This window comes from Peromyscus maniculatus, chromosome 8 (genome assembly GCF_049852395.1).
Source record: "Peromyscus maniculatus bairdii isolate BWxNUB_F1_BW_parent chromosome 8, HU_Pman_BW_mat_3.1, whole genome shotgun sequence".
NCBI lineage: Eukaryota > Metazoa > Chordata > Mammalia > Rodentia > Cricetidae > Peromyscus > Peromyscus maniculatus.
The window spans coordinates 55,153,561-55,170,171 of record NC_134859.1 but is presented as its reverse complement, the minus strand read 5'-3'; the positions used below and the strand labels follow the sequence as shown (position 1 = coordinate 55,170,171).

Sequence of the window (16,611 nt, the reverse complement as noted above, 5' to 3'; positions counted from 1 at the left end):
ACCTATGGAGCTCAGCTTCTTACCTCAAAAGCAGCCAGAAAGCAAAAAGAGACAGACAGGGGCCTGGGACAACATGACACCCCACTGACATGCCTCCAAAGACTTGCCTTCTCCTACTTCCCACCACCTGGTAATAATTCAGTAACAAGAATCCTTTAAGGAATTAATTGATTAAGCCAGAGCTCTCACCACTGATCTCTTCCAAAAAGCCCATTGTCTGGTAGCTGAGACTTTTAGGGAGACATTCCACATCAAATCACAGCACACATAGGGTACATCCAGCTCACCCCTGCATGATCTGGAAAGCCCCGCTCCTGTGTCTCTCCAAACCCTGCCCTCTCAGAGAATCTCCGACAAGGGGAGGCTCCAGAAAGCCGGGTTCTGCCTTCTTGACAGCCACGGCAGCTCCTCTCCTGAAACTGCCTGCAGCCCAAGTCCCCACCTAAGCAGTCAGCTTCTGACCGTGCTTGGGCACAAACCCAGCTTGTGGTGGACACATCATCACCCCTCACCTACGAGCTATATAATCTCCTTGCTTTAGCTTGGGTGTATGGCTTCTCTGGCCTTGATTTCTGGGGCTGGAGAACCCACCCGGAAATTGCTTTGCTCAAATAAACTTGTTGTTATATTTTTTTCAGTTCAGCTTAATCTGGCTCACTGTGTCAGTAGAGAAACCTTTTATCAGGGGACAGAAAACCTATTATAGTCAATGTCTGCATTTGTGTCCTAAAGCATCAGATGATATACAAAGTGATGTTTATGGCTCTGTTTCAACAGCTCTACAGACACTCTAACTTGAAGTTATAAATTCACATAATTTATAACTATGAAATATTCTCTTCCTGGTTTTGTTTATTCTTTTCCTTCCTTCTCTCCTTCCTTCTTTCCTTCCTTCCTTCCTTTCATTCTTTCTTCTTGAACAGAGTCTCAGGACCTGGCTTTGAACTAGAGGTTCTCTGGCTTTAGCCTTCTCAATTTATGCCATAACAGGCATGAAACCATGCTCAGAGGGAAGTGAATTCAGAAAGGAGCAGTTTGCATAGGAAACTTTTTGTTTTGATTTTTGAGACAGGGTTTCTTTGTGTAGTCCTGGTTATCCTGGAACTCTCTCTGTAGACCAGGCTGGCCTCAAACTCACTGAGATCCACATGCCTCTCTCTCCTGAGTGCTGGAATTAAAGGCGTGTGCCACCACCACCCGGCTATGAAACATTTTTATTAGAAAAGTACTGTCTGTTCATGGGAGAAAAGTGAACGGGTCGGTGGAACAAAGTGAGTAAAGGAATCTTTGGCAATCCCACAGCTTGCAGATAGCATATCCTTTCCTTTATTTATTTATTTATTTTTTGCCAGGAATTTGGAGTTTATTTTTGGCTGGAGAAGGAGCAGTGAAACATTTTGTTTTTCTTCAGCTCACCCGGAAACCCAGCTTCTCCTCTCTGACTACAGAGACTGAAGCTAAGGAGAAATGATAAGGAGGGGGAAGTAGAAAGCATGAGTGTGTGGGAGTAATTAGATACACGGCATAACAAGTTCCTAGGCCTGGGCCCCACCACACCTTTAGAGACAGATGGAGTGCCTACCCTTTGTTGCTGTGTAACCAAAAGGGTAGACTAGGAATTATGATTGCGAGAAAGGGGAAATCAAAGGTGTTTTCAGGGCTTGTGGGATGTGTCTGTCTAGCTTTCAAGTATGAAGCAGGAAATGCCTCCCTCCCTAAGGAAGTGAAATAATAATTGAGCAAGAAAATGGGTAATTCCACAATGACAGAATGCATATTGTCATTTAGAGGTGTCTGGCTTGAAGGGACAGAGGAACTAGAAGTCATGAGCTTAGCTGGTTGAGGTTGGCGAGGACGGCATGAAAACACACTGCCAATCATCTAGACCTAGTGGCGTGTTTGTGGAAATTAAAGACACGGATAAAGGACAAATGCAACCCCAAGGAAGCAGTCAGCAGTCAGTTTCAGAAGGAGAAACATTCTAGGGGACAAGCTGCTTCCTTTAGGTTCTCAATAAATAAGCTCTGTGAAAATTCGAGAGAAGAGGCAGAGGTCTGTTACAGAATAATAGCGACTTTAAGACATAACCAAAGGCGGTGTGCAAATCTCAGTCCTCTCATTCTTTTTTTAAAAATGTTTAAAAATCAGACTCATTCATTTTATCTGATGTGTGTACATATTTTGCCTGCATGTGTATACTTGTGTGCCTGGTGCCCAAGGAGGTCGGAAGATGGCATCTAATCCCCTCCAACTGGGGTTACACACAGTTGTGAGCCACCATGTAGGTGCTGGCAATGGAACCTGGGTCCTCTGCAAGAGCAGCAAATTCTCTTAACCTCTGAGCCATTTATCTCTCCAGCCCCCCTCCCCCATCATTCTTTCGTCGAGGTCTCACTTTGTAGTTCAGGCTGGCCTAGAATTTGGGGAGCTCCTCCTGCCTCAGCTTCCCAGATGTTGGGATTATAAGCCATCTGCCATTATACTCAGCTCTCATTATTTCTTGATCGAAACAGAGCAACACTAAAGGCATATTTGAGCTAACTGGAGGAATTTTAATGTGAGCAGGACACTGTGTTAAGAAACTCCTGGGGCCGGTGAGATGGCCCCTTAACTGATGGGGCTTGTCCCCAAGCCTGACACCTGAGTGGAAAGAGAAAGCTGCCTCCAAGCACCATTTTTTTAGACGGTAGCATAGGTTGTCCTTGAACTGAAGGCAATCCTCCTGTCTTAGATTCTTGGTGATGGCATTGCAAAATAAGTCATCACACCTGGCTTGGGGGGTTCTTTATCAGCTCTGCAAGGCTAATGATATGGATTTTTTTTTTACATTAAAAACTTTAAAACCTATTTATCATAAACTTGTGTATGCAGTGTGTTTACACATGCCTGTGCCTGAGGAGGTGAGGACAGCTAGCAGGAACTGCTTCTCTCCTTCCAGGTGGGTCCGGGGGACTGAGCTCAGGTTTTACTAGGCTTGGCAGCAGGTGCCTTTCCCCGCTGAGCCATCCTGCTGGCCTCTGGAGATGCCATCATGATGACATAAAGGACAGTTAGTTACCAGTGCTCTTGATTGGCCGTGGAGAAATCTTGGAAAGCCAGGCTCTGTTTGCACGACCCTGTTGTAATACGGCTCACCACATCGGTCTCTGGTCCCCATGCAGTGTCACTGCTTTCCTATTCCTGTCTACCAAACCTCACTTCCAACCTGCACTGGGGGTGGGGTAAGAAAGAGAGGTCCCTGAAGGGGACGTTGGCAGGGAGGTCTAGGTTCTGGATGTGTGGGATTGTGAAGAATGAGAGAAGGTGGAGTTTCTTCAACACTCCAAACCAAGTGTGGATTGTGCCCCATGGAGGTTCTCTGCTTCCCAGCCCAGCGAGGGGTAGCCACTTTCGGCTTTTTTGGTCTCTCGTTGTTTTGGTGGGAGACCCGGATGTTACCAGACTGGAAACCGGATTACCAACACTGGGAGAGGATTTGGGGATTACCAGGGGAGGTTGTATACCCGACTCCCCGCAGAGTAAAAAGGACCGGGAGAAAGTTATCCCTAAATCTTTATCTCCATTCCCAGGGTAATGAACCGATCAGGAGGGTGAAGTCAAAGGAACTCAGAGGCTTCAAACAAGGGGTTTTATTTAACCTTTCCTGTGTGCTGACATTCAGTCCTCCCCCGGGCCTTGGAGTGTTTTCCTTTCGGCAGCATGCTTGGGAAGGGAGTGGACCGCTGCCAACTCGGCACTCATCTGCGCCGGCGGGGCCTGCGCGCAGCCTTCTTTTCTCCTCGGCGCCTTCGAGCCGGGACCGGAGGAGCAGCGGGAGTCGGGGGTCGAGGCGCAGGGCCGGGTGCCGAGCGGACGGAGCCGCCTTGGGCAGGCTTGTAGACCAAATGGAAGATGAAGGCGTTGCAGTACCTGCAGCGAGGGCGTGGTCGGGGGCAGGGCTGGTGAGGCTAGGGCACAGGCTCGGGGCTAGGTGCAGTTAAGGTGGTGGTGGGTGGTGTGAGGGACTCTAAACCTGACGCCTGGGTTCGATCCCCAGAAAAAAATAGAGGAGCAAAAGAGTCTTTTTAGGAGGAGTAGGGTGAGGGGTTGAGAGATGTTGTGAGCGGGATCTAAAAGGTTGTTTGTGTTGGAGGTTGTTCCAGACCTGCAAGGAGTAACGAGGACAGAGATGCAGGGTTGTAAGGCTGGGGCGGAGAGAATCCCAGGAGTACAGAGACCTTTTAGGCTATAGAGTATATGAATCAGGGGTCAGGAGAGCAATAGGCAGCCATGGGCCCTTACCATGGCATGCAGTTGTCAGCAGCTCTGAGGCGGAATGGGGAGCGGAAGGGGTTGGGCTGGGGCGAGCTGGTGCCCCCTCCTGTGGCCACCGCCATGGTCTGGTCATCCATCACACAGCCGTACTCACTGCTCTCAGTGAAGAAAGCTGGCACTCGGAGAGACTGAGGTTTGGGTGGGTCCTCAGACACTCCCTGGGAGGCTCCTTCGCCCAGATACATCCCAAGCCCCACCCTCCCAGATAGATAAAGCCTCAGAAGAGACCGGGATGCTGGAGAGGTACTCCCCGAGTCTGTGGAGCAGCTGAGGGGTGGGTGAGCCCAGTCCTTGAGAGAAAGAAAGGAACTGGGTAGGTGAGATTATCCACCTGCAGTCGGGGTAGAGAGCTCAGCCATGTGTCCTTGAGACCAAAGCCAGAGTTAAATCCTGCCAAGAGAGGAGGACACTGGTGTCCACGGTGCGCTTCTTTTACATTCCCCACATCCCCGTCCTTGAGCCCCAGGCTCTTACCAATAACCAGGTCAGGCTTGGGTCCCTGGAGCAGGTGGTAGGGCCGGGTGGACACCCTGATTTGCAGATCCCTTCGCCCTCCCTTCTCCTTGGTCCCAGAGCTGAGCCGTGCTGATACCCCAGAACCAGGACGCACAGACACCTCAGGGCCATCCTGTGGGTCCAGGAGTGGGGTGGGGAAGCCACTGGAAGTCCAGGTAATGGGAGCACCAGGAAGAGCAGAGGAAGGTGGAGGGGAAGGAGAGGGGGACCTGCCAGGCTATCAGAGGCGGGGCTGGAGAAGCAGGTCTCGCTCTAGTTCTCACCCTCTGCATAGTAAAATGCTGCTGGTCACTCTCAGGTGGTAGACTGTCGCCCACAAACTGCAGCTCCAGGGCCACGTGGGGAAGAAGGACCAAGAGCTCCTTAAGAGACCGAGAGAAAGGTCAGGTCGGGGGTCCCACGCTATGACCACATCCATCTTTTCAATGCACACACTCTGAGTCTGGGCTTACCCAAAACACCATGAGGAGATCAAATTCCTTCCCGGCCTCTACCACGTGGATCTTCAGTGACTGCTTGTTCTGGATGTTAAGCTCAGGGACTGGTGAGAAGTCCACTCATTAAAGATCTGGGCTCCCCTCCTGCCACCCCCACCCACCCACCCCCACCCTCCCGTCCTGTCTGCACTCCTTACAGGACTGGGGTACCAGGTGGGTGATGACGTAGTACACAGTCAGCGGGTAGGTGAGAAGCACAGCCATGGGGGAGTCCAGGCTAAGGCCTCTCCACGTGTAGTAATCCTGCCATGAACCTGGGGAGAGTTGTCTTAATGGGGGGGGGGGGCTGATCCCAGGCTTGGGCCTCGATCTCTAATAAGCACTGCCCCCCCACTTTCTCAGGCACCAGGTTTCTGTCTGCCACCCCCTCCAGGATCTCTGTCCCAACTCCTAGTTCTTTCAGGACCCCTCCAGCTCACCAAAGAGGCTCCTGGGAGGGTCCAGAGGCACCGGAGGCATCAATGCAGGTCCGTCTCCCTGCAGAAGCTGGTAGGGATCCCCTGAGTGGATGAGAAACAGTGCCTAGGGCCTGTATGCCCCCACCTGCCTCGTCTCCCTGCTCCTCCTGGAAGAGCTGTGCACCCTGGGAGAAGGACTGAAGCTGAAGCAGGATTGGAGTTAGCCTGGGGACAGGGTTATTGAATGGGTCAGGCAGAATGACTCCTTTGAGGTCTACAGAAAGACTTAAAGTAGTCCTAATGGTGTTAGTACAGGGGTGGCATGTATAGTAGTGGTTATATGGGACCTGGTCCACTCCCCCAACCCCCCCCCCATGGTGTTAGTACAGGGGTGGTGTGTATAGTAGTGGTTATATGGGACCTGGTCCAGTCCGCCAGCCCCACAACCTTCCTCTAGGCTTAAGAGTCCGTTCCTTAGTTATATACATTTCGATTGGCTTTGAAAATTATAAATTTATAAACTCAAGTTCCATTTGCTTTTGGGATACCATCTTACAAGGACTCCAATTTGCAGTAAGGCTCATTAAGGAAGGGAATGGCTCAGTTGCCTTTAGCCTACTGGCTATGGGTGGGATAGGACCTCTGTTGGTCTTTTCTGTGTCGAACACACAGATTGCAAGCCCAGTGCCACTATGAGATCTTTGGCAGCAGTTAACTCTGCAGCTCACACACGATTGAGCCTGTATGATAATGAGTATTCAGAGATGGGTAATGCCTGGGGGGTGCTCAACAACCTAAAACAGAGCGCCTGTGTGGCCTGGGCAGGCATCTCCATGACGGGTAAGGTGACCTGCTGACGTCCCACACAACCTAAGTCAGAAGCTCATTTTTTAGTAAAAGGGGGACCTGTAGGGCCCTAGCACCCATTTTGGGTAACTGTTGCCTTGCTTGATGACCTTGACCTTGATATCCTCCCTATGCTAATTCCCTGCTGGATTCCACGCTCCTGAATACTTAAGGAAGTTCCTTGTCTGTGTATCCTGCATAATGGGTGTTAACAGCTTAGATGCAAGATTGTAAAACATCGGTAGTGAACTTCTGCCCTCCGGGGTTCTCCCATTGTGCTGTAAGCCTGTATTTAAGACCTCCTCCCTCCTTCAATAAATGACATTCGGCATTAAAAAAAAAAAAAAAAAAAAAAAGAGTCCACTCCTGGCAAGAGGACCCACATACCATTGAGAAGGTGACTGAGGGACGGTGTGCTGCCCCAGGGGTTCCTGGGGGCGCCAGGCCCTGGAATCAGCATGCTGAGCTGGGTCCAATAGCCACGAGTGAGGCCCCGAGAGGCCAGGAAAGCTTCCTTGTTAAAGGTTTCACTGGTCACCTCTGCAGAAGGGGGTGAAGATCGAGGGCTTGGTGGCTAGGCCCCAGGACTTTAGCTTTCCTCTGCTATCCCTAAGGACCCTGACTTTGAGCCTGGTTCTATCTAGGGAGGGAATTTTCTGAGTGTCTACCATGTTCCAGGCACCAAGAGCTTACATAACCTTTGAAATAATTAAATATGAGTTATTATTCGCTAGTATTCCTCTTTTACAGATGAGGAAACTTGGGTTTGAAGTGGGAATTTTTTGTTTTGAGGCAGGGTCTCATCATAGCACAGGCTGGCTTTAAAGTCACTATGTAGCAGAGGATGGTTTTGAACCCTTGCTCCTCCTCTCTCCACCTTCCAAGTGCTGGGATGACAGGTATGCCTGTCAGGGCCAGCTCTTGTTTTGTCCTGTTTTTGAGACGAGGTGTCACGTAGCACAGGGTGCCCTGGAACATTAGATCCTCCTGCCTCAGCCTCCTAAGTGCTGGGAACGTGCCACCATGCCTGGCTAAGTGGAATATTTGAGGTCGTGCAACTGGACAGTGGTAGAAGTGGGCAGCAAGCATTTGAATCAATGCCCTCAGATGCCCTGGTGTCTCTCAGGGGTCCGGTCCTTTGGCCTCAGCTGCTCTGTCTCTGACCCCTCATACCCAGTGCACAGCACCAGCTCCTATTCCAAGGACGCAGACTTCAACCAAATACTCATTCTTCGAGCCCTGGAGCCAAGGCCAAAGACCTGGTCCCAGGCTCCCCTCCCTGCCACGCTGGCCTTCTTATGGTACCTGCGGTGTAGGTGAAAGGCAGGCTTGCCAGTTCTCCTGCTCGCTCCATGAAAGCGGCAAGTCTCGGGCACCAAAATCTGTGGCTCACATCATCTGGGCATCGGTGCCAGTCGGCCTGGAAACAAGCCTCCCCACAGTATAAGACAGCATTGCACTGGGGGCTGGGGACACAGGGGGAAACTGTTCGTCCTGTCGGCTGTAATCTGCGTGTTTGTACTGCATCCTGCGGCTAACTTGTTTCTCCTAAACCTTTCCTACCTTCCTGGCCCTCCCTCTGTCTGTCTGCGGGGCCCCCCCCCCCCCACCCCGCCCGCCTTTCTACTTGGTTGTCTGACTGTTGGAGTCTTCCCTTGACTCCAGCCTTGGGGGTGCTCACCAGGGTGTCAGCTTCACTTCGAAGCTGTGCTTGTGACAGACATGGCATGTCCTAGCCCGGAGGGAAGCGAAGGTGAAGCCTGGCCGAGGGCCCCATGTCCGCATGGGGGTCTTCGCTAACTTCACCCCCAGCCTCGGGACAAGGCTCTCCAGATCTCTGCATGGGGATGAAGGTGGGTATCAGGCTGAAAGGGCTGGGGGGTGGGGGGTGGGTCCGATCCCACACCTTCCCACCCTCTGATAGCAGATATGCGTACCGATGCAGGTGGGCATCTCCCACAGTAAGCTGTCGGGGCTTTCGGGGGTCCCCAGAGCCCATAGGGCAGGCCATGCTATGGCAAAGGAGAGCATAGGCCCGAGGAGCCAGATTCTCAGTGGCTGGGCTCTGGCTTCCATCCATTAGCAGATCAATGCCCAAGATGGTGCCATGCTCATCTGTCACCAGCAAAAGGCAGGAGAGGTGCAGGGGGGCAGCCTCTGGGGAAAGAGGGACAATTTGGGTGAGAGAAGGGGGCAGATAGTCACAGTCAGATATTCCAAATGTAGATGCCTTGAGGGGCAGACAACTTCAATGAGTAGAAGGGACTAGATCAAAGAGGGTCCCCATCTAAAGGGGGGGGGGGCAGGGCCAGAATGTAAGTCACATAGGCACCTAATCAAAATCGGGGTTTTTGTTTCTTTGTTATTTCACGCCTATGGGTGCTTTCTCCACATGTATGCCTGTACCTCACATGCATGCAGTGCCTGTGGGAGGCAGGAGAGGGTGTGGGATCCCCTTGGAAATGGAGTCTCAGAAGGTAGTGAGCCACCATGGGGGTGCTGGGGATTGAACCTGGAACCTCTGGAAGAGCAGCCAGTGCTCTTAACCTCCAAGCCATTTCTCCAGCCCTAGCATCTGGATTTTTCTTCAGATGCAAGGTCTCTGGACTTTCATTCTTTACAGTGCCTAGATGCTGATTCAAGTTAAAAGACAAAACCACACCGTGGCAGAACTTCGGGCATCAGATTTGCGTGAGGGTTACCAGCTTGTGATTCCTACTGGGGTTTGAGTGACGTGGGAGGAGTTCAGAAAGGTGTCTGGACAGGGGACAGGGCAGGGCCCCCCTGGGTTCTCACCACTCCTCCGCCCTTTCCTCTTTTCAGGAGCCCTCTCATCCTCTCCTCTGTCCTCTCGGCATCCATCATCACAGCTTGTCTCTTGCTGGGTCACCTGTGACTCGGCTGAAGGCTTTGCTTCTTGGGGCAATTCCCTGCTTGGAGGGGCTGGCTCCCCACCTCCCTGTGGTTCCACCTTCTCCACACCTGAACTGGCCTTTCCATTCTCCTCTTCATCTTCTTCCTCTTCCCCTTCTTCCCCATCCTCTAGGCTGACAAAACTGACATAAGGACTCAGGTCCCTCAGATGGAGTGGAGGCTCATCTCCCAGGAGCCGGGAAGCCCCCAGGCCTGGCCCAGGACCTGGCTCTGCACCTTGCCCCAGGCTGATGCCCACACTCCGGTTTGGTAAGACGTGGAGCACCCAGAGGGCAGGGTCCTGGGGCAGCCTCCTTATCTGAGCCTCCAGTTGACGCCATCGGCCCTCAAGGTTGGTCCCTATGGTCCCCTTCTCTGCCACGAACTTGCGGAACCAGCCAAAGAGAAGGGCAGCGAAATCAAGGAACTCATCCCGGTATCCTGACACAAACTCCATGTCTTCAGACACACAGGGCCTGGACCCAGACTGAGCAGAAAGGGATGTATGGTAACCGTCAGGAACAGGGGTAGTGGGGAGGGTATGGGCTGGGTCACAAAAAGGAGAAGGGTATGTATGGGTTTGAGATAAAATCTATGGAGTATTAGGAAATGAGAATAGGATTTGCAGGGATAAGGGTGGAGGGAAGCTGGATCGGAAAGTAGATATTTAGGGTTAAAGAGTACTCAGAGATGAAATCATAGTTTGAGGCACAAAACTCAATGACTCAAATCCTAAAGCAAGACTTGAATTAAGGGAAGACAGGAGGTAAGGCTAATCAATCCTACGGGGAAAGGCTTGCTGAGAAGGGAAAAACTTGGGGTCTGTTGATCTGTGGGAAATACAAGCGAGAGTTAGGTACTGAGGCTTCTCCTGGGCGAGGATCAGTTTGGTGTGAGCCCCAGTACACCCAACCCCTTTCCAGCCGCTCCTCTCCTCCGGTACCTGCAGCCGCCGCCACTTTTCGAAGGTAAATACCTCGTGCTGGAGGACCGTGGTGACGTCAGGGCTGCCCGAGCCCACGGCTCATAACCTGGGTGGCATGCTTAGGGCGTCTGGCCAGTGCGTGCCTGCGCACTCCCACAGGCCTGGTGACCTGCTTGACTGCTTCACCTTGGCCATGTGACTGCATCCCACTGTGACCCAGCGGACCAGGGAAGTGAAAGCATCTTGGAGCGGGCAAGCAGACAGGCGAAAAGACTGACATCCCGAACCCAACCGAGTCATTCTTCCGGGGGGCGGGGGGCCACGGCTCGCCCTCTCCGATTCCTCCGGCGCCACGGTCCGAGCTTTCTTTCGATTTTGTTAGGCAGTCTTGGCTGACCCCACGACTGGTGGTGAGTCTAGAGTCGGGTGAGGGAGCTCCGCCTTCGGGGGTTCCCCGACGGACGTGGGACGTGGGAGCTGGGCGCAGCGCAGGCTCCCCGGTACTGACCAGGCGGTCGGTTCGGGATATCGCGCGGGGGACGGAGGGCACCACCACCTCGCGCCCTCTCCCCACCTGAGCTCCGCAGAACTTGAGGCAGGCGGGGTGAAGAAGCAAAAGCAAGAGAATCAGCTGGATGTCGGCGAGGTGCCCTGGCGGCAAGAAGCTCCGCGGAGCCCGGAGATGAGGCGGGGCCTCGGACCCCTGTCCCTAGTGCTCTTTTTCTTCTTGCTGAATCTGCTGGCCCGGCCAGGTTAGTCAAGGGGTGGGACTGGGACAGAATGGAAGCTGTGGAGGGGCACAAGAACTGAGGGATTAAGAACTCAGCCCAGAGCTGCCAAAGGCATCAGCCAGGACTAGGGGAAGGCTGTCTGGGGTTAGACTGGGACTGGCATTACTCTGGTCTGGCGGGTAGGGGAGGCTGAGTGCGACAGCTGAGTTAGAAACCGAATAGTCTGAGCACCAAGGCCGATCCCTGTTTCCCCTTCAGGTGATGGCAACCAGGGCAGTGTCGCTGGCAGCTGCTCCTGTAGTAAGAGAATTCGTTCTGGCGGCCGGGTGCCGCCTGCTACTGTGGATCATATCCGAAAACACCTGAAAACATACGATCGCTGTCCATTCTTCATCAGGTACGGATCCCTACCCCACCCCACCCCCGGGAGTTATAGGACCTGAACACCCAGTCGGGATCGGGGAGCCTAGCTCCTTACCAGTTTCACTTATGTGGGGATTTCCAGCTCTAGTGGGACTCACCTGGGGTGACTTCACATCTTTGGAATGAGGAAAAGTAGGAAGGGGAAGGAGTGGTCATGGGAGACTAGATCGATCGTCTTGCAGGTTTCAGTTACCATCCACGAGTGTGTGTGGAGGAAGCCAAGAGCCGTGGGTTCGTGAATTGGTAAGCTGTTTTGACAGCAAAGGTGAGAGAGCCTTTTCTATTCTCCAGTGGGCCTCCATCTTACAATTGCCTTTGCCTCTGCCACACAGCACTTTCCTAACTCTGGCTGAAGTGCTTTCTTAATTCTGAGCCTTCTCAATATCTTTTCTGTCATCTTCCTGGTTTCGGCCAATTTGCTCTACCACACACGCCATTTTCTTCTTCTATATAATTTATTTTTATTCCGTATGCATTCATGTTTTATGTAAATGTATGTCTTATGAAGGTGCTGAATCCCCTGAAACTGGAGTTACAGGCAGTTATGAGGTGCCATGTGGGTGCTGGGAATTGAACCCAGGTTCTCTGGAAAAGCAGCCGGCACCCTTAACCACTGAGCCATCTCTCCAGCCCTACTTTATATTTTCTTGAAGTCACTACTATAATATAGAGTGTATTCGAGATTGATCATGCTAAAAAAGTGCTCTACCACTGAGCTATCGCCCTGTTTTTAAAACATTTTCAGACAGGGTCTGGCTAAGTTGACCAGGATGGTCTTGAACTTGGTATCCTCCTGTCTCAACCTCTCTAGTAGCTGGGATTACAGGTCTCTACAACGGGCTTGGCTTTCACTATTGTATTGTAATTGAAATCACTTGAAGGTACTCTTTTCATTTTCTAATACTTAATGATGAAAATAAACGTTAAGGTTGAAAGAGTTTATCCAGGTGTGGATAACCCTAACATTCTGGGAAGCAGAGGCAGGTGGATCTCTGTGATTCTGAGGCCAGCCTGGTCCACAGAGTGAGTTTTAGGACAGCCAGGGCTCAAAACAAAACAAAACAAAAAGTTGAAAGAATTATACAGAGAACAACCTCTATGAACATCAACTACACTCTTCAATATTTGATTTACAATTTTATATTTATATAAAGCAAATACACAATCAGTAACAATTACAGTCTTGGTTCTACAGCATTTTATTATACTTGCATTATTGCAAACCTGTTCTGTTGTCGATCCATCTCTCTACCCATCATCAATCTTCCTGCTCCCCCCCCTTAAAGTGATCCTCACAAGTGCTAAGATTACAGGCATGTACTATCACTCTCCCTTTCAACTCACCTTATTTTAAAAGTTTTTCATCATAAATTGCAGATATTATTATATTTAATCACCAAACATTTTCAGCATGTATTTTACTGAGTTCATTTTTTTTTATTTGTTTGTTTTGGTTTTGGTTTTGGTTTTTCAAGACAGTGCTTCTCTGTGTAGCCTTGGCTGTTCTGGAATTTACTCTGTAGACCAGGCTGGCCTTGAATTTATAGACATCCGCCTGCTTCTGCCTTCCTGAGCACTAGGATTAAAGGCCCAACTCTGAGTTCAGTATTTTATAGCTCTTTTTTTCTTTCTAGGTTAAAAAAAAAAACCTCAATCAACTAAATGAAAAAACCTTAAGTATTCATAAGCCAGTTTTCAAACATACAAGAAACATACAAGCCAGATGTGGTAGTACACACCTTTAAGCCCAGCACTTGGGAGATAAGAGATGGGTGGATTTCTGTAAGTTTGAGGCCAGCCTAGTCTACAGAGCAGTCAGAGATACACAGAGAAACCCTGTCTCCAAAAAACAAATAAGATAGAAAACAGGAAATGTTCTTCGATAGTCTACCTGGTGTCAACGGTCCCCACACTGCCTTTCAGGCTAGGGAGACCTACATTATTTCCTTCAACCCTCCCAGATGCCCTGGGCCTTGTTACCAGGAAGTGAGTCCCAGAACAGCTGCAGATGAGGAGTAAAGTCCCTCCAGAGTCCAATGCAGTGCAGCACCCCTGCTTGCCCTGTGACTTTGTGGTTTGTGGTTCATGATCCTCGTCTGTCTGTCCCTCTGCCACTGTCTTCCTCCCCTGGCCTTCAGCTGCCCTGCCCCAAATTTCTTTTTGCACAGAACTGGGGAATGAGTCCAGGACCTCACCTCATACATGCTAGGCAAGAACTCTGCCACTGAGCTGTAGACACAGCTCTTAACTGTCCTCTGGATGCTCCCCATGCCCTCCCTCTGCTGGGCTCAGAACATGACACCCAAATAGGTGATTTCAGCAGTTGAGAGACTCAACAAAGCAAATCACTCTGACTTTTCTCCACCTTTCTGGGTGCCAGCAGGCCACAGAGGAATTCCATGACTTATGTCACCTGGAACTGAGGCATAATACTTTCATGCTATAGGAGCCCTGGCCAGGACTCGGAGGCCAAAAAGAATCTGGCAAGGCCATACTGGTCCCCTCCCTGTTACCCTGGGGTGGGGGTGGGGACTGGAGATTTAATCCAGAGTCTTGTACATGCTACACCCCAACCCCCCCCCCCTTGTTCACGGCCACTACTCAGAACCCTTCCTGTCCAGTCATACAACTGTCCATTCCTCATCCAGTCTAAGCACAATGGAATAGGTTCCTGTGTCCCATCAGACTTTGACTCAACTTGTTCTGCTTTTCTGGTTACTCTGCTTTTTTTTTTTTCTTATTGGCGGCAGTGGCAGGGTGTGTGTGTGTGTGTGTGTGTGTGTGTGTGTGTGTGTGTGTGTAAAACCCTGAAGATAGGTGAGGAAGATACTTCAGCTGCTCCAGTGGCCCTGATCCTTTGTTTGTTTTTTCTCCAGAGTGTGGAAACGGTCATGGGAAGAGCTTACACCACCAGGAGCATTTGCCTCATGCTAGCACCCGGATCCCAGTGGCCACGGAGGGGACACCTCCAGACACAAGCACCCCTGCAACGATTCAGAGTACCCAGCAGTCCACTTTGCCACCTGGAACACTGTCCTTGAACAATGAGCTCACCCACCACAGCAGATCCACTGCCCTCACATCAGGCTATGAAACCACTGTTCTCACGTCAGGCTATGATCCCGAAGCTGGACCTGAGGCTGAGGCCAATAAAAACCGGTCGGAGGGCAGCCAGCAGGAAGGACCGCCAAGGGCTTCAGCTGGCATACAAACCGCAGTACCGGTGGTGTCTCTCCTGGCCATTGTTTTCCTTCTCGTGGCAGCCATGGTCTACATGCTGTGCAACAGGAGAGTGAGACGGCAGGGCTCTGCAGGTATGTGAGACTCCTGAGCCTCACCTCAGGGACTGGAGCCTTCCTGGCAGCTGCTAACAGAGGTACCAGATAGCAAGGCTGTCAGCACCATGGGCCGTGAGGGAAGTCGGCCAGCATGGACTAGGTCTTTAGGTTAATTAGTGTCTAGGAGTCTGACTTTCCATTCAGTTCATGTCCTGCCTCTGTTCTGCTTCATCTCAGAGTTCATCTCCCAATTTCTTTACTCTTTCCAGATCTGCAGCTCCATTATACACTGGTGAACCAAGACGCCAGCGCCTGAAGAAGAACGGAAGCTTGAGAGAGAGGACTCGGGAGATAGGTGGCAGACTGGGCTCCATCAGTGAACTGGACCTTCGTTCATTCATTATTTCCTATGCTGTTCTGAGACAAAGTACTGAGATCACAATCCAGGGCAGCTCTGAGTTGTTGGTTCTCTGCCTCTGCCGCCTAGGTTCTGGGATTACAGGCATAGGTCACATCTGCCCTAATCTACTTCTGTAAAAAATGTGTAAGTTTTTAGAGTTCTGTTTTGTTTAGCCAGGATCTTATTTAGTCCAAGCCTGCCTCAAATTCCCTATGTATCTGAGGATGACTATTGATTCTCCTACCTCCACGTCCATAGTGGATTACACACTTGCTAAACACCTTTTTTTTTTTTTTTTTTTTTTTGAGATAGAGTTCTCTATGTAACAGCCTTGGCTGTCCTGGAACTCGCTTTGTAGACCAGGCTGGCTTCAAACTCACAGAGATCCACCTGCCTCTGCTCTTCATGATTAATAATATATGAGCAGCACCCCCCCTTCCCCTTAGTCCTCTCCCCTGCTGCTAATAAAATGTACTATTCTAAATTATGTGGTCTAGAAGTACAGCCCCAGGCTGGAGAAATGGCTCAGAGGTTAAGAGCACTGGCTGCTCTTCCAGAGGTCCTGAGTTCAATTCCCAGCACCCACATGGTGGCTCACAGCCATCTGTAATGAGATCTGGTGCCCTCTTCTGGCCTGCAGGCAAACATGCAGGCAGATCACTGTATACAAAATAAATAAATAAATCTAGAAGTACAGCCCCTGGGTAGAATGCCTGTCTAGCATGAGTAAAGTTCTAGGTTTAACCCTCCCACTACCAATAAATTAATTTTTTTTTTTTTTTTTTTGGTTTTTCGAGACAGGGTTTCTCTGTGTAGCTTTGCGCCTTTCCTGGAACTCACTTGGTAGCCCAGGCTGGCCAAATTAATTTTTTAAAATGTCTTGTTTTTTACATTGTATAACAATAAACTGGCCAATTTCTGTGTCTTTAACTGTAATAGTAAAATTGCTTTTAGAATCAGTGGCTGAGGGCTGCAATTGTTCTTGCAGAGGACTCATGCAGTGGCTCACAACCGTATGTAACCCCAGTTTCTGAGGACCCGACAACCCTCCTTTGGCCTCCACAGGCACCAGGTAATGCACATATACATACAAAGGCAAACTACTATCCATACACATAAACCTAAACAACTTTTTTATTTTTTAGAATTACTAACTTCTGCAGACACTGGCTTAAGTTTTTGTCCCCTTAGAAGGGCTGATGGTGCCCCCAGGCCACAAGTTCCCCTTCCCACTACATCAGCTCTTCTCCAATCCCACACCGAAAGCCTAGGCCTTCTCCCTGCTGTGCTGATTCCGTGCAGGCTGGACTCACTTCCTCAATCTCTCGATCCCAGAGAGCAAGCCTGATCTTTATAAAAAAAAGTTACAG

General features: G+C 50.6%; 2 protein-coding genes across 3 annotated transcripts; one reads left to right on the top strand and one right to left on the bottom strand.

The window, feature by feature from the left end:
• Window positions 1-3,614: 3,614 nt before the first annotated feature.
• Window positions 3,615-9,941, bottom strand: Zmynd15 (zinc finger MYND-type containing 15). Of its 2 annotated transcripts, XM_006994140.3 has the most exons (13): window positions 9,368-9,941; window positions 8,509-8,728; window positions 8,253-8,408; window positions 7,877-8,037; window positions 6,959-7,111; window positions 5,747-5,827; window positions 5,465-5,581; window positions 5,283-5,371; window positions 5,094-5,192; window positions 4,789-4,942; window positions 4,646-4,704; window positions 4,282-4,442; window positions 3,615-3,909 (listed from the first exon to the last, which is right to left on the bottom strand). In XM_006994140.3, the coding sequence occupies exons 1-13, from the start codon at window positions 9,939-9,941 to the stop codon at window positions 3,738-3,740; spliced, it is 2,196 nt and encodes a 731-aa protein (XP_006994202.1). In that variant the 3' UTR covers window positions 3,615-3,737. The 2 variants fall into 2 exon arrangements, with proteins under 2 accessions (XP_006994202.1, XP_076398870.1); XM_076542755.1 differs by lacking the exon at window positions 6,959-7,111.
• A 1,087-nt stretch (window positions 9,942-11,028) lies between these two features.
• Cxcl16 (C-X-C motif chemokine ligand 16) lies at window positions 11,029-16,171 on the top strand. Its single transcript, XM_006994142.4, has 5 exons — window positions 11,029-11,161; window positions 11,399-11,537; window positions 11,746-11,828; window positions 14,440-14,877; window positions 15,111-16,171. The coding sequence occupies exons 1-5, from the start codon at window positions 11,092-11,094 to the stop codon at window positions 15,155-15,157; spliced, it is 777 nt and encodes a 258-aa protein (XP_006994204.1). The 5' UTR covers window positions 11,029-11,091; the 3' UTR covers window positions 15,158-16,171.
• The last annotated feature ends 440 nt before the right edge of the window (window positions 16,172-16,611 follow it).